Source organism: Engystomops pustulosus, chromosome 2, assembly GCF_040894005.1.
Source record: "Engystomops pustulosus chromosome 2, aEngPut4.maternal, whole genome shotgun sequence".
NCBI lineage: Eukaryota > Metazoa > Chordata > Amphibia > Anura > Leptodactylidae > Engystomops > Engystomops pustulosus.
Window position 1 is genome coordinate 244,945,189 of NC_092412.1, and position 18,837 is coordinate 244,964,025.

Here is an 18,837-nt window from a genome sequence, read left to right on the forward strand (position 1 = left end):
CAAAAGAGACTGTGCAAGGAAGAAAGAGAAGTAGAGGCAGCCAGAAAGGAGACGGAGAGGAGGATGATGAGGGTGATGGTCCTCTGTACTTACAGGATGCTGACTTAATCGGCCAGCTTCTCCACTCCCAGCCAAACATGGAGATTAGAATTGCTTTCATCAGTAGATTCCAAGCAAGGATTCAATCAGCTTCAGCTTCTTGCCTGGGAGTGAATGGAGCTTAATCTGCTGGATATCAGGAGGCTCTGCATGCTGCCTGCTCCCTCCTCACTTTCTTGCTGGAGTGAGCTCTGTGTGGTGTGCACAAGGCAGAGAGAAGCCAGCTGAGGGACCTATCTACAGACTGGGTGCAAGCTGAGGGACCTATCTGCAGACTGGGTGCAAGCTGAGGGACATCTCTACAGACTGGGTGCAAGCTGAGGGACCTATCTACAGACTGGGTGCAAGCTGAGGGACATCTCTACAGACTGGGTGCAAGCTGAGGGACCTATCTACAGACTGGGTGCAAGCTGAGGAACATCTCTACAGACTGGGTGCAAGCTGAGGGACCTATCTACAGACTGGGTGCAAGCTGAGGAACATCTCTACAGACTGGGTGCAAGCTGAGGGACCTATCTACAGACTGGGTGCAAGCTGAGGAACATCTCTACAGACTGGGTGCAAGCTAAGGAACATCTCTACAGACTGGGTGCAAGCTGAGGGACCTATCTACAGACTGGGTGCAAGCTGAGGAACATCTCTACAGACTGGGTGCAAGCTGAGGGACCTATCTGCAGACTGGGTGCAAGCTAAGGAACATCTCTACAGACTGGGTGCAAGCTGAGGGACCTATCTACAGACTGGGTGCAAGCTAAGGAACATCTCTACAGACTGGGTGCAAGCTGAGGGACCTATCTACAGACTGGGTGCAAGCTGAGGAACATCTCTGTAGCCTGAGTTCCACCTGAGGAACATCTCTTTAGACTGGGTGCAAGATGAGGAACCTCTCTGAAGATTGGGTGTAAGCTAAGGAACCTGACAGCAAACTGGGGTTCAAGCTAAGGAACTTCTCTGTAGACTGGGTGCGAGCTAAGGAACGTCTCTGATGACTGTCCGGAGAACATGATTATTAGAGTGTAAACTGAGACATTTGGTAGCGAACTGGAGAGCAAACTGAGGAACCTGCCAGCAGACTAGGGTGTAAGATCAAGAACTTGACAGCAGAATAAAGTGAGAGCTGAAAAACCTGACAGCAGAATAAGGTGGGAGCTGAATAACCTGGCAGCAGACTAGAGTCCAACCTGAGGAACTTGGCAGCAGATTATATTGCAAGCTCAAGAACCTACCTTCAGACTGGAGAGCAAACTGAGGAACCTGCCTGCAGACTGGAGAGCAAGCAGTGGAGCCTGCCTGTGGACATCAGCTGGTGGCTGCTTCCAGAGAGCAGCAGAGATGCAGTGATGGGCTAGAGGGTGCTACCCAGCCAGGGAGCCCACAGAGTGACTGAGGCATAGGATGAGGTCTGCTCCATCAGTCTGGCTCTAGGCATGTGCAGCCCTCATCCCTCATCTAGGATGGATCTTCCTGGCAGCTGTGGACTTCTTCTCCCCCTACTCTGCATTTTCAGTGCGATCACCCCTCAGACATCCCAGCAGGTCCTAAGGATTGGTGAGTCCTACCATTCACTGTCCAGGGGAGATGACAGGAGGGGGAAACTTCATTGCAACTTTGCATCTCAGCTGTGCACACGGCTCCCTCCATCACCCCCCAGATATGACACATCAGATGTCTACTGGGTTTTGCAAAGTTTTGGCCTCTTACGACTTTTTCTTATTTTATCACGACCTGGGAAAGCTGGGTGACAACCAGAATTGGTTAAAATTTTCTCACCCCATATTTAACTTCATAACAATTTTAGAAAGTATAATAAAACCTAGCTTCCACCAGTAATTGACCTTTGATGCACGTCACCCAGCTTTCCTTGGAACAGATACAGCTATGTATCAGTTATTATTATCTTATAACAATATAGCACAACTAGATGACCTGTTATTGTTGTTGGGATTCATTGTAATATTCCTATAATTCATCTTATATGTTATTTGTAAATTTAGCCTAACATGATAGTAACGGAACTACAAATCTGGGAAAGCTGGGTGATAGGATCCTAAATTTTGATATTACTCAGGTTTCCTTTGGGCAGATTTCTAGAATTATTTGTCAACAGACCGCTGACAGCCTAAGAGCTTCTGTATGACATATGTATAACAGCTTTGACATCTGGGAAAGTTGGGTGTCATTGACTATCATGTCACTATATCGGATGTTGACCCAACTTTCCCAGGGACAGATATTTGTAAACAATGACTAAATGAACCTTAGATCAGGTTATTAAGGAGACTGATAAAGCAGAGTATAATCTGTTTCTACATATACAGGGTAGATTGTGTTCTGCAGTAGTTTGGGAAAGCTGGGTGACAATACCTGGTTTAGCATGGATAATGCATTTCTAGAAATCTAGACCCAGTACTGATATTCATTAATCTAGAAAAGCTGAATGTCACAGCCATGGTATTGGCCGCCACCCAGCTTTCCCTGTATCAGATTTGAATAGGAATTATCCGTATACATATTGTATCAACTTTTAATGAAACATCTGACATAACAATAGATAATGTTTCTGGGAAACTGGTTAGTTTTATTATTGAATAACCAGGAAAAGCTGGGTGGCAACATCTCTCATTTCTCTTTTATTGAATCGAACCCAACTTTCCCTGGATGAGACATAGAGTTTACTAATATTTTTGTGATGCTATCCTATTTCACTTTGAATAAGGTATCCCTGTATAACTAGTCTGTCATCTGCGATTTAGGAAAGCTGGGTGATCATATAGGTACTATAGTGGACATCACCCAGCTTTCCATGTAAGTGGTTGAACTGTATTTCTGATGCCATAGCTCATATATAAGGGCATTATACTGTATATGTAACCTGGAAGCTGGGTGGCATCATGTAATGTCACTATCCTAAGTGTCACCCACAGTAATAGATGTGACTAGGAAATCCCTGAACGACAAGTTTTGTCAACTGAATAGAAGACCCATCACAAAACAGTGGATGATCCGTCACTGGGTACTCAGACACGTTTGCTTTCCAGTAGATTAGGAAAGCTGGGTGGCATCACCTAACTTTATATTGTCATTTTGATGTCACCCAGCTTTCCCCTGGATAGATATTCTACAGACAGATATAATGTATATCTAAAAAAGATACAATGTTACAGCGAGTAAAGAATAAGGGGACAGGTCATAGTCAGCTTCATCCTCCGTTACTTCAGTGAAGTCGACTGGAGTTAGAGAAACTTTAAAGCTCGAGAAGATGTCAGAAGATTCTTGTAGCATGTCTGGAAGTTTCTCCCAAGTCACACTTCAGATAGATGAGGGTCTTTGGGCTGAGATCCATCTAGATCCACCTTGATGGATATAAGGTCAGAGAGGTTAGATTACAATGAAGTCTATGGAGAAGGTAAGGGGACTGTGAGTCACAGCTGCTAGATCTCAACTCAGCAGCTTCAGGGCCCCAGAGATCCATCCAGAGCTGGGTCTATACTCATTGGACAAAAGCTCACTGAGGTTAGATTATATAGAAGTCTATGGAGAAGGTAAGGGGACGGTGAATCACAGCTGCTAAATCTCAGCTCAGCAGCTTTAGTGTATCTGAGATCCATCCAGAGCTGGTCTATCCTTATTGGACAGAAGCTCACTTAGGTTAGATTATATAGAAGTCTATCGGGAAGATAAGGTGAGTCCCAGCTGCTAGATCTCAACTCAGCAGATTTAGGACAACTAAGAGATCTATCCAGAGCTGGGTGTATTTTTGAAGGTCAGAATCTCACTTAGGATAGATTATATAGAAGTCTATGGGAAAGGTAAGGTGAGTCCCAGCTGCTAGATCTCACCTCAGCAGCTTTAGGGTATCTGAGATCCATCCAGACTTGGGTGTATCCTAGATAGTCAGAAGCTTACTGAGGTTAGATTGCATAGAAGTCTATGGAGAAGATAAGGGGAAGTCGAGTCACAGCTGCTAGATATCAACGCAGCATTTTAGGGCAACAGAGATCCATCCAGAGCTGGGTATAACCTTAATGGACACATGGTCACTGAGGTAAGGTTACATAGAGGTCTAAGGGGAAGGTAGGGGAAAGGTGAGTCACAGCTGCTAGATCTCCAAAAGACAACTGCATGGTTCAAGTAGAAAGTCTATGGAGAAGGATAGGTGGGTCCCAGCTGCTAGATCAAAACTCAGCAGCTTAAGTGCACCTAAGATCCATCCAGAGCTGGTCTATCCTTAATGGACAGAAACTCACTGAGGTTAGATTATAGAGAAGTCTATGGGGAAGGTCCAAGCTGCTGGATCTCAGCTCAGAAGCTTTAGGCTATTTCAGATCAATTCAGAACTGGGTCTATCCTTAATGTACAAAAGCTTACTGAGGTTATATTATATAGAAGTCTATGGGGAAGGTAGGGGGCAGGTGAGTCACAGCTGCTAGATCTCCAAAAGACAACCACATAGTTCAGGTAGAGGCAGTACAGGGGAAATATTCTTTAAAAACGACTAATAAGATCCAGAAATACAGAAATAGTGTGTACAGGACATGCCAAGGGTGCATGTGTATGAGGGATTGACATCATGTGATATTAGGGTTATTGGATTTGTGTTGCTCATAATCTGTAGTATAGGTGTCTCCACAGAAGACTAACAACATATCATATCCCAAGTTTTTATCTCTCTACTTACTTGAAGGGTTTGTCCCAAAAAACAGCTCCACAACTGAGCTGTGTTGGTGCATGGTACTGCACCATAGCTCCATTCATTTCTAAAAAAAAATAATCCTGGAAAACCCCTTTAAAAAACTGCTTCAATCAAATTTCTAACAAAGTTGTCTATAGGGGGCAGTGTTGGGCTAGTCAGGGCTGTGAGCCACAATCCTCTACTGAATGCACTCATGATATACTCAGAGCAAGTGTCACTTCTCTTGTTAGATTTTCATGTCTTTTACAGAGCAGGGGGCGACAGTGAGCAACACTGAGTTCTTCTATGACATTGTCCTTTAATTCTATGAAGTTCAAATCAATTGTGACTTGGCCTGTAGTAACCTCTGGCTATTCTTCTAAGCATCCGCGGTGTAGAGACACCAGACAATTACACTCCCTAATGAGATCTACGGCCATAAAATGGATGAGAGCGGCGCAGAGGATTACGCGGATACAGTAACATTTTATTAGCGATCATGTGAGATTAGTATTTGATTTGTTATCAAGTATAACATAATTGTCCGTGTAAAATCCCATAAAGACGTCTGGATGTGGGGTCAGCGCTCGTCTGACATGTGTGTATGGACTGACCTATATACAATTGTAGCAGGTTACTTACACTTTTAGCAACTTTTATCTTACATTTTAGACATAACCTATAATAATGCAAGTGCTTTATATTACTTATTATTTATAATAGTGCCCACCACAGTGTCCCTATATGTATAACTCTTTATACAGTACCCTACAGTGCCCCTATATATACTCTTTTACACAGTGCGCCCATAGTCCTTTATACAGTGCCCCTATATTGTCCTTTATATCTTTATATACTGCACCTATATATATATAAATATATAAATATATATATATATATATATATATATATATATATATATATATATATATACATAGTCCTTTATACGGTGCCCCTATAAAGTTCTTTATATGGTGGCACTATATATAGTCCTTTATGCAATTGCCGTATTGTACTGTATACAGTGCACCTATATATGGTCCTTTATACCATTTCCCTATATATGGTCCTTTATACAGTGCACCTATATATAGTACTTGCAACAGTGCCCCTATATAGTCCTTTATACAGTGCCCCTATATATTCCTTTATACAGTGCCCCTATATATAGTCCTTTATACAGTGCCCCTATATATAGTCCTTTATACAGTGCCCCTATATAGTCCTTTATACAGTGCCCCTATATATAGTCCTTTATACAGTGCCCCTATACATAGTCCTTTATACAGTGCCCCTATACAGCCCTTTATAGAGTCCCTATAGATAGTCCTTTATGAAATGGCCCTATATATTGTACTTTATACAGTGCTCCTATCTGTAGTCCTTTATACAGTGCACCTACAGGCGGTTCCCTACTTAAGAACACTTGACTTACATACGACCCCTAGTTACAAACGGACCTCTGGATATTGGTAATTTATTGTACTTTAGTCCTAGGCTACAATAATCAGCTGTAGCAGTTATCACAGGTGTCTGTAATGAAGCTTTATTATTAATCCTGATTCTTATGACAACCCAACATTTTTAAAATCCAATTGTCACAGAGACCAAAAAAGTTCTGTCTGGGATTACAATTATAAAATATACAGTTCTGACTTACATACAAATTCAACTTAAGAACAAATCTACAGACCCTATCTTGTATGTAACCCGGGGACTGCCTGTAGTCCTTTTATACAGTGCCCCTATCTACAGTCTTTTATACAGTGTCCCTATATATAGTCCTTTAAACAGAGCCCCAATATGGTCCTTGATTCAGTTCCCCATAGTCCGTTATACAGTGCCCCTATATATAGACCTTTATACAGTGACCATGTATATAGTCCTTAATAAATTGCCACTTTATATACTTATATTAGTCTGTGTCCTTAATGTCCTTCAAGGTTACCCTAGCAGCTTCATGCATTTCAGACTGTTTATAATTTTAATAATAATAATCTTTATTTCTATAGCGCCATCATATTCCGTAGCTTTACAAATCATAGGGGGACATATATAAATATAATATTACATTACAGAGTAATAACAGTCATATGGAACAATAGGAGTGAAGAGGGCCCTCCTGTTACACTGCTCCTTCCCCCTTTCTGCTCCCTCAGCACTTCCTTTTCCCTCTGCCTGATGTGGGGGAAGTGCTCCTGAACAGTGTAACAGCCTGTGAAGCTACAGAATAGTGGGGCACTGGTAACATCAATCAGTGACAGAAATACTGCCCCCACAACAGTGACAGAATAGCATATAAGATTGGTAACTTATAAGATTGTATTTCTTTTTCCATGGCTCAAGTGTATAACTTTTAATTCAGCTTTCCAGTACATTGAATAGAATATTAAATGGAGCCACTAAAAAGTACAATTTGTCCTGCAGATAATAAATAAGCCGGTATACATCTGGAATAATGGGAGTTAAAAAACAGAAATGGAAAAAACGAACAAAAGGTTGAGTCCTGTAAGGGTTAATGACCACCCTCTGTTTTCTATCACTAAGCCAATTACCGTATTTTCCGGACTATAAGGCGCACTTAAAAGCCTTGGATTTCCTTGGAAATCCAAAGTGCGCCTTATAGTCTGGTGCGCCCTATGTATGGCGCTGGGCAGCGGACCATACTTACATAGGTCCCCGCTACCGGAGACCGGAGACAGCAGATCTCCAGCGGGAACTGCAGACCACGCGGCACGAACAACTTCTGCCGCGTGGTCTGCAGTTCCCGCTGGAGATCTGCTGTCTCCGGTAGCGGGGACCTATATACCGTGTTTCCCCGAAAGTAAGACAGTGTCTTACATTTTTTTTACCCTCAAAAGTCCCACTATGTCTTACTTTCGGGGTATGTCTTATATTGGAAAAAAATTTCGATATCCCACACATCTCCCATAGGGTTACAGCCCCATACAGTATCCCACACATCTCCCATAGGGTTACAGCCCCATACAGTATCCCACACATCTCCCATAGGGTTACAGCCCCATACAGTATCCCACACAGTCTCCCATAGGGTTACAGCCCCATACAGTATCCCACACACTGTCTCCCATAGGGTTACAGTACCTGGTACCGTAATGACGATGGGATCAATTCCTCTGTAGTGCTGGGTAGAGGTGTAGCTTCTTCTTCCTCGTGAAGGAGCCGCTGGTCCAATCAGAGGCTGCACATGAGGGCACGGAGGCTGCATGTTTCTATATGCCCCGGTCCCGCGATCTCCAGCTTCCGCCGGCATCAAGCTCCCGCCCACCCTTTGGCTGGCTCCAACCTGACCCCCACATACAGTACCTCCGCTTTCCACCCCTCCACTCCCGGAAGCTGCATCGTACTCCCGCCCCTGCCGGACGACTTCTGACTGCCGCCAGCAGCCACCAATCCCCCCTCCGCTCCCGGCTCCCCCTGCTGTCCATGGTCCTGAAGCAGGTACCATATAATTTGCCTCCGGTACGTCTAACTTTCGGGGTACGTCTTACATTAGACGTCCCCCCTTACACCCCCGCTACGTCCTACTTTCGGGGGTGTCTTACAATCGGGGAAACACGGTAAGTATGGTCCAATGCCCTCCTCCACCTCCCCCTCACCTTCCCCGCTCACCTTCCCCGCGTCGCCGCGTCTCGTCGGGTCTCGTCTTCGGGTCGCATCGCATCTCTTCTCCGCGTCCCGTCGCGTCTCCGCTCTGCCCCCGGACCTCCGACACGCCCCGGACCCCGTGCCTTATAGTCCGATGCGCCTTATATATGGAATTATTACATATATAAGGCGCATCGGACTAATGCGCCTTATATTCCGGTGCGCCTAATGGCCCGGAAAATACGGTACTTACCCAAATACACAGATTTTCCCCTAGTCCCAGCAGTCTCATTTTATATACCAACCTTTTATGTGGCACGGTGTCAAATGCCTTTGAAAAGTCCAGATATACAACATCCACAGCGTCCCCCAGATCCAGTCTTGAACTTACCTCCTCGTAGAAACCAATCAGATTAGTCTGACAGGACCGATCTCTCATAAACCCATGCTGACGCTGGGTTATAAGGTTGTGCACAGTGAGATACTCCAGGATAGCATCTCTAACAAACCCCTCAAATATTTTCTCTACCACAGCAGTTAGACTCACAGGTCTGTAGTTGCCAGGATCACTTTTTGATCCTTTTTTGTATATTGGTACCACATTTGCTATGCGCCATTCCTGTGGAACAGAACCAGTCCTCAGTGAATCTTCAAATATTAAAAATAATGGAATCTCATAGCGTCCATAATTCCATCAAGAGTCGAGTTATAACAGTGATACATAATAGTGATAATAATATTCCTTTATAACACTAGTAATATTGCTACATTACAGTGAAAGGAATTCTGCCCACTATAACAGTGATAGTAATAGATCCCTCATAACAGTGATAGTAATAGATCCCCCCATAACACTGATAGTAATAGATCCCCCATAACACTGATAGTAATAGATCCCCCATAGCACTGATAGTAATAGATCCCCCATAACACTGATAGTAATAGATCCCCCATAGCACTGATAGTAATAGATCCCCCATAACACTGATAGTAATAGATCCCCCATAGCACTGATAGTAATAGATCCCCCATAACACTGATAGTAATAGATCCCCCATAACACTGATAGTAATAGATCCCCCATAACAGTGATAGTAATAGATCCCCCATAACAGTAATAGTAATAGATCCCCCATAGCACTGATAGTAATAGATCCCCCATAACAGTGATAGTAATAGATCCCCCATAACCGTGATAGTAATAGATTCCCCATAACAGTGATAGTAATAGATCCCCCATAACACTGATAGTAATAGATCCCCCATAACAGTGATAGTAATAGATTCCCCATAACAGTGATAGTAATAGATCCCCCATAACACTGATAGTAATAGATCCCCCATAACAGTGATAGTAATAGATCCCCCATAACAGTGATAGTAATAGATCCCCCATAACACTGATAGTAATAGATCCCTCATAACAGTGATAGTAATAGATCCCCCATAACACTGATAGTAATAGATCCCCCATAACACTGATAGTAATAGATCCCCCATAACACTGATAGTAATAGATCCCCCATAACACTGATAGTAATAGATCCCCCATAACACTGATAGTAATAGATCCCCCATAACAGTGATAGTAATAGATGCCCCATAACAGTGATAGTAATAGATCCCCCATAACACTGATAGTAATAGATCCCTCATAACACTGATAGTAATAGATCCCCCATAACACTGATAGTAATAGATCCCCCATAACACTGATAGTAATAGATCCCCATAACAGTGATAGTAATAGATCCCCATAACACTGATAGTAATAGATCCCCCATAACACTGATAGTAATACATCCCCTATAACAGTGATAGTAATACATCCCCTATAACAGCGATAGTAATAGATCCCCCATAACACTGATAGTAATAGATCCCCCATAACACTGATAGTAATAGATCCCCCATAACAGTGATAGTAATACATCCCCTATAACAGTGATAGTAATACATCCCCTATAACAGCGATAGTAATAGATCCCCCATAACACTGATAGTAATAGATCCCCATAACAGTGATAGTAATAGATCCCCCATAACAATGATAGTAATAGATCCCCATAACAGTGATAGTAATAGATCCCCCATAACAGTGATAGTAATAGATCCCCATAACAGTGATAGTAATACATCCCCTATAACAGTGATAGTAATACATCCCCTATAACAGTGATAGTAATAGATCCCCCATAACAGATAGTAATAGATCCCCCATAACAGTGATAGTAATACATCCCCTATAACAGTGATAGTAATAGATCCCCCATAACAGATAGTAATAGATCCCCCATAACAGTGATAGTAATAGATCCCCCATAACAGTGATAGTAATAGATCCCCCATAACAGTGATAGTAATAGATCCCCCATAACAGTGATAGTAATACATCCCCTATAACAGTGATAGTAATACATCCCCTATAACAGTGATAGTAATAGATCCCCCATAACAGTGATAGTAATAGATCCCCCATAACACTGATAGTAATAGATCCCCCATAACAGCGATAGTAATAGATCCCCCATAACAGTGATAGTAATAGATCCCCATAACAGTGATAGTAATAGATCCCCCATAACACTGATAGTAATAGATCCCCCATAACACTGATAGTAATAGATCCCCCATAACAGCGATAGTGGTATTGCTCCAGGGTGTAACTAGGAGAGGCAGGGCCCCATAGTAGACTTCTGAATGGAGGCCCCTACCCCCCCTCATAAAATATACATATTTGTATACTCACACATTTATGCAGTGATATATGCATATATACATGTACACAGATCTGTCTCAGTCGCTGCTGACCACACGGGGGAAGTACACGTCAGGAATGAGACATGAGAGATTCCTAATCCTGCCGTTCTGCTGTCCCCCTCCCTCTCCCCTGACTTTTTTCTATCTGAGCTGCCGATTGATTCTGTATACTGTGGAAGATGTGCACTGTTATATATATGTATGTACAATGTGCAGCATAATGTGTATATAATGGTGCTCATCCTTCATTTTTTAGTGTATCAGTGGATGTCGGGCCCCAGTACCACTTCGGGCCCCATAGCAGCCGCTTTGTCTGCTACTGCTGTAGTTATGCCCCTGATAGTGGTACATAACTGTGATAGTAACACTGCCCCCATTACATCCCCAGTGCTCCGGCCGCTCTTCTTCCGCTCGCGGGCTCTTAACCCTTCCCGTGCCGCCCCTCTGCTGCATGTTCTTAGATCTCCATCCCTCCGGGTGTCTGTGGGATCGTCAGACTGTTGCGTTGTAAAGTAGCTGTTTATATCTACTACTTTATTTTCCATTTACGTGCACTCTAACCGCGGCGTAATTATATATCACAGCGGTGGAACAGATTGAAATGAGATGAGAAGGGAGCAAATTGGAAAGCGTAGGAAAGCAACAACCGGGAGAGAGATCAGAGGAAAGATAGAATGCAGAATACGAGAAGAGAACAAAAGAAAGATCAGTGGCAGGCGGCGCTCAGGAGGGGAGACGCTGCGCTGCTTTCATTGTGCTAGGGTTTTTTTTTTTTTAATTATTTTTTTGCAAAATAAAAAAAGGCTTAAGTGATTGATATTACTGTGAGCGACACAGTCACACAGGGGTTAATGTCACACTGGAAAATGCTTAGGACTGAGCCGGACTATTAGTACATTGTATCATAACTACTGCTATTATCTGCTTACTCAGACCCTTAAAATAAACCCCCTCCTCTTAGTATTTTCATGTCCGAAATTTCTGCTATATCTGGCAGGAGAGAAGGACATTGTGACCCCCGGGCGGGTTCCTCTAAAACTGCAGCGCCTGCGAAATGGGATATATACAGTATATGTCACCAGCTCCTGCGCTGTACACTGACCCAACACAAAGAGTTTACTAAAATTGTACATACATGACATTACTTATACTGTATTATACCCCAGAGCTGCACTCACTGTTCTGCTGGTGGTGCAGTCACTGTGTACATACATGACATTACTTATCCTGTACTGATCCTGAGTTACATACTGTATTATACTCCAGAGCTGCACTCACTATTCTGCTGCTGGTGCAGTCACTGTGTACATACATGACATTACTTATCCTGTACTGATCCTGAGTTACATCCTGTATTATACTCCAGAGCTGCACTCACTATTCTGCTGCTGGTGCAGTCACTGTGTACATACATGACATTACTTATCCTGTACTGATCCTGAGTTACATCCTGTATTATACCCCAGAGCTGCACTCACTATTCTGCTGCTGGTGCAGTCACTGTGTACATACATGACATTACTTATCCTGTACTGATCCTGAGTTACATCCTGTATTATACTCCAGAGCTGCACTCACTATTCTGCTGCTGATGCAGTCACTGTGTACATACATGACATTACTTATCCTGTACTGATCCTGAGTTACATCCTGTATTATACTCCAGAGCTGCACTCACTATTCTGCTGCTGGTGCAGTCACTGTGTACATACATGACATTACTTATCCTGTACTGATCCTGAGTTACATCCTGTATTATACTCCAGAGCTGCACTCACTATTCTGCTGCTGATGCAGTCACTGTGTACATACATGACATTACTTATCCTGTACTGATCCTGAGTTACATCCTGTATTATACTCCAGAGCTGCACTCACTATTCTGCTGCTGGTGCAGTCACTGTGTACACAAATGACATTACTTATCCTGTACTGATCCTGAGTTACATCCTGTATTATACCCCAGAGCTGCACTCACTATTCTGCTGCTGGTGCAGTCACTGTGTACACAAATGACATTACTTATCTCCTGTGGATTATTATATCCTGTACAGTAGTTAGGCCACTGTAACACCTCCAAGGTTTCTCCAGGTCTATGTAAGATGACAGGTAGGTCACTGTATCCGTCTAGGTGCACTCCATAAAGCAGACACATCACTTCATGCCCCATAAAATTTACAGCCTTGTATTCTGGATAACAACGAGATGATGTTACGTGTCCAATGTCACCGAGGACATTGCTGCTATATTTGGAAAACATGGCTTTTACATCAAACATCCCATAGGAAGAGAAGAGGAAGATGTCACCAGCAGAGGTCTGGATTCCATCTATATTAGAGGTTCCAGTGTAAATGAAGAAGGTGATCATATATTACAGGATTCACAAATCTTTTGTGTTGAGGCTTTAATGAGTACTGGAGATAATACACACAGTGATGTCACAGTACAGAGATAATACACACAGTGATGTCACAGTACAGGGATAATACACACAGTGATGTCACAGTACAGGGATAATACACACAGTGATGTCACAGTACAGAGATAATACACACAGTGATGTCACAGTACAGGGATAATACACACAGTGATGTCACAGTACAGGGATAATACACACAGTGATGTCACAGTACAGTGATAATACACACAGTAATGTCACAGTACAGGGATAATACACACAGTGATGTCACAGTACAGGGATAATACACACAGTGATGTCACAATACAGGGATAATACACACAGTGATGTCACAGTACAGAGATAATACACACAGTGATGTCACAGTACAGGGATAATACACACAGTGATGTCACAGTACAGAGATAATACACAGTGATGTCACAGTACAGGGATAATACACACAGTGATGCCACAGTACAGGGATAATACACACAGTGATGTCACAGTACAGGGATAATACACACAGTGATGTCACAGTACAGGGATTATACACACAGTGATGTCACAGTACAGGGATAAGACACACAGCGATGTCACAGTACAGGGATAATACACACAGTGATGTCACAGTACAGGGATAATACACACAGTGATGTCACAATACAGGGATAATACACACGGTGATGTCACAGTACAGGAATAATACACACAGTGATGTCACAGTGCACAGATAATACACACAGTGAAGTCACAGTACAGGGATAATACACACAGTGATGTCACAGTACAGGGATAATACACACAGTGATGTCACAGTACAGAGATAATACATACAGTGATGTCACAGCACAGGGATAATACACACAGTGATGTCACAGTACAGGGATAATACACACAGTGATGTCACAGTACAGGGATAATACACACAGTGATGTCACAGTGCAGGGATAATATAAACAGTGATGTCACAGTACAGAGATAATACACAGTGATGTCACAGTACAGGGATAATACACACAGCAATGTTACAGTACATGGATAATACACACAGTGATGTCACAGTACAGGGATAATACACACAGCAATGTTACAGTACAGGAATAATTCATTAATTATTAATTAATATAATCCTGTAACATGTGACAAGTCGTAACCATGAAGGTGCAGACATCAGGGGTTACATGTGTAAATACTTGTAGGCAGATGCCGGTTTTTGTACGGGGCTGGTAATGCAGCAGTTCCTCCTGTGGGCACTAGGGGGCGCTGTCCATAAAGCTTCGAGTCTTTAAATGTGTTTTGTTTTACTTTTAACTAAAAGAAAAAGATAAAATCGTGTAATATTTATGGCGAGTGCTCTGCATGCAGAGGAGCCGCCGAGATGGAAATCTGTCTTATTTTCTTAGACATTACTTTTTCCATATTTTAGAAGCTTTTTCGGCATACGTCTCATTCCCGCTGCGTCTAGTACTTTCTCATGTGTGAATTATTCAGCTTTTATAATTGGGATCTTAAATAAAATCTCTGGCAAAAAAAATCCACCCCTCCCCAACATGACTGCATCAGTAAAATCCCAAAACTTCACATCAATACAGTTATCCGTTCTATTTTGTATCCATCTTCTCCATGGATTCTTGAAGCCAGGTTTCTTGTCAACACCCGATCCGGGAGAATCCACTCCATCCCGCTGTGACCTATAGGTTCCTAAATTACTGCATAGGTTGCATTATGGTGAAATCCGTTCCTGGATTTACATTTACTTATCAGGAACTTAAGAAAGTTGGGTGGCACTGCTTTTAGAAACTAGATTGCAGGCCGTATTGGTTTTTAGGAATTGTTTTTAAAAAGCTCAGAATTTTTAAAATTTTTTAGTACTTTACATACTCTCCCTCCTATCTCCTGGCACACGCCATTCCCATGTAGGGAGTGAATCCTCTTATTCCTTGTCACATCCGCTCAGTCTGAAGGGCACAATTAGAGCCGGAGTAGATAAAACTCCATGTATTGACATTACGTTCCGCTCGCGGTGTACGGGGAGGTCTGGTTAGTATTCCACCGGCATTAGTCACAATGTCTCCGGCATGAAACGCAGCAATCCCTCTCCCAGGCTGGAAAGCCTCACAAAGGAACTGTGCGTCCCCGAGATAATCCGCCACGCCGCCAGGAACGGGAGAAACAAATTGTGATGTAGAATACTGTGGACTGCTGGGGTTGTCTTCTGTTGTGTCTATGCTTGAAGACACTGCGCTGTTCCATGTTCACACCAACTCCCCTATATACTGTAGATCAAAGTTGGCCAAATTTGGGTTAAAGTATAATCAATGATGTATGGGAGGACCGACCGGTGAATCCTCAGGCTTCATTAACACATTGGGGCACATTCACTTACCTAGTCCAGTCGTGATCCAGCAGTGCATTGTCCGACAAGGATTCGGGTCTGCAGGGATGCACTAAGATCGTGTGCCCCATATCCAACAGGTGTCGCTGCTGCCCCGAGGTCCGCCGGAGTTCACCTTCTTCTTCCTGGTGCCTGTAAATGCGTGATCTTGCGACACAAACCGTTTTTTCAAATTCTGCGATTTTCCGAATCCGTCAGGTTGTCCGACTCCATTGGCCCCCGATTTCTGTCTGGTGAAAGCAAAATCCTGGGGCAATTCGGCGCAAAACAGAAATATTTGGGAAACCCAACTAAAGTGCGGCGTTCTGACCTTTAGTAAATAAGCCCCATTCAGTTCTTCAGATGCAGGTTTTGATGTCCAAATCTGGATTGGAGGGAATAAAACCTGCTTTTGGCTTCAAAAACTGCATCAGAAAAACTGAATGTGTGAACACAACCTTATAAAAACATGTTCAGGTCTAATCAGGACCCTGTAGTTACACAACAACCTATATCGACATAGAAACCTCCCATTTTGAGGTAAATTGTACTCCACTAAAATCTGCAGGACTTTCAGATGGGGCCTTCCAGACTGTTACCCAACATGTTAAAGTGGTTGGCCACTTTACCACATGTTTTTGTAATGTGTGTGTAAGTGCGGGGAGCAGGATATGAGGTAATTTACCAATATACATCTAGTAATAGTTCTGCTCCGCTTTCTTGATATGTAACATGAAGTCTCCTGTCTTTTACCTCATCATTTACCTCAGCAGTCAGACATTCCTGACCATAAAATGGCCGCAGATGGAGGGTCATGTGATCTCTACCTGTACATGAACAGTCTCTCTGCCAGGACCTTTATAACAGTGTCCATGAATATAAGATCAAGGTCCTGTCACGGCGATTGTTCATGGACAGATAGAGATCACATGACCCTCCATCTGCCGCCATTTTATGGTCAGGAATGTCTGACTGCTGAGGTAAAACACAGGAGATCTCTGTCTCTAGTCAGTAGTCTCTGCCTGTTGCTACCAGGTCTAAAGGCACCAAACTCTGGATTAACGTGGTCTAGACAAATAGTAGTGCCACAAAAAAAATAAACGCCACAATAGGAGGTGATTGTGGGGGTCCCTTAAAGGGGCTCTCCAGGATTCACTGTTACAATGTTATGCGACCGGCTCAGTTCTCTGCCAGGTTCAGACACAGGCTATAGTTAGTGCACAGCCCCCTGCGTGGACTACACGGCCCAGCATCGCCTCCTTCCTGTCAATGTAGTCTAGAGGGCATTCCCCCCCCCCCCCATAGTTAATCCACATATAAGTGGAGGCCGCAGTACCTGACACATCCCATAGACATGTGTGGCGCTGCTGATCAATAAATAAGGTAAACCACAACTTTTCGGTAACCATAGGCCTCCCCTTTGATACCTCTCTCTCTTTGTATGAAGAAACTTTAGATGTCTTCTTGAGTGGAGCTCACTAAAGTTTACTGTTGTTGGTGATATGAAGATAAAAGATGGACACAAAGGTAACATATCGCCATCCCTGGGGGTGAGGAAGTACAAAGAGAATGTGTGATAAGGTTATTCAGTATATCAAAGGGGAGAGACCAGAGTATGAAGGTGTGTGGAGTTATTACATAAAATGTCTATTCTCTCTATCATCTATTAGTGCACACAGGTGCCCCCTTCATACTCCTCCACCCCTGCTTGGCAAGGAGATGGCGTAAGGGGGGATATAGCGGGTGTACAGCCAGGAATTGTACGCCAGGGCTTGTACACTGCTCCCAATTGTAGCTCTCACAGCAGAGAGAACTGTTATCCTTTAAGAAGTAAGAAGTGACTGTTTTCAGTTCACTTGCATAAGAATGTGTAGACAATTATTTTGTAAATGTTTTGTAAATGGTGAATTTTTCTAATAAAATAGGGAAATCTAGAAAGAACATTTCATGCCCAACCTCATATCTATCTATCTATCTATCTATCTATCTATCTATATATCTCATATCTATCTATCTATCTATCTATCTATCTATCTCATATCTATCTATCTATCTATCTATCTATCTATCTATCTATCTATCTCATATCTATCTATCTCATATCTATCTATCCATCTACTTATCTATCTCATATGTATCTATCTTTCTATCTATTTCATATCTATCTATCTCCTATCTATCTATCTATCTATCTATCTATCTATCTATCTATCTATCTATCTCATATCCATCCAGGGCAGCCATCAGGGAGGGGTTAGTGTGCCTGTGTTCAGGGGGCCCCATTGGGAAGAAAGGGCCCTAAGTCACATAAAACCCTCCTTCCTTTCCAGGTGCAGGGAACTAACTGTGTGTACTGCGGTGGATGATCTTTCTGTGGCGGGCCCCAAAACTTTGCCAGTCAGGGGCCCCAAACTTCCTAGTGGCGGTCTATCTATCTATCTATCTATCTATCTATCTATCTCCTGTCTATCTCATATCTATCTATCTATCTATCTATCTATCTATCTATCTATCTATCTATCTATCTATCTATTTCATATCTATCTATCTATCTCATATCTATCTATCTATCTATCTATCTATCTCATATCTATCTATCTATCTCCTATCTATCTATCTATCTATCTATCTATCTATCTATCTATCTATCTATCTATCTGTCTATCTATCTCATATCTATCTATCTATCTATCTCATATCTATCTATCTATCTATCTCCTATCTATCTATCTATCTATCTCATATCTATCTATCTATCTATCTATCTCCTGTCTATCTCATATCTATCTATCTATTTCATATCTATCTATCTATCTATCTATCTATCTATCTATCTATCTCATATCTATCTATCTATCTCATATCTATCTATCTATCTCCTATCTATCTATCTATCTATCTATCTATCTATCTCATATCTAT

At 42.5% G+C, this 18,837-nt stretch overlaps 1 protein-coding gene across 7 annotated transcripts in view; it reads left to right on the forward strand.

The window, feature by feature from the left end:
* The first annotated feature begins 507 nt into the window (after positions 1 to 507).
* Positions 508 to 18,837, forward strand: part of GRIK1 (glutamate ionotropic receptor kainate type subunit 1) — a 228,557-nt gene continuing 210,227 nt past the window's right edge. For all 7 annotated transcript variants that reach the window (XR_011853384.1, XM_072138648.1, XM_072138650.1 and 4 more), the window contains exon 1: positions 508 to 1,647. Coding sequence is in view for 6 of the 7 variants with exons in the window: in XM_072138648.1 (XP_071994749.1) it covers positions 1,527 to 1,647 (121 nt within the window). In the remaining variant the exon portion in view is untranslated. The remainder of the gene's footprint in view (positions 1,648 to 18,837) is intronic.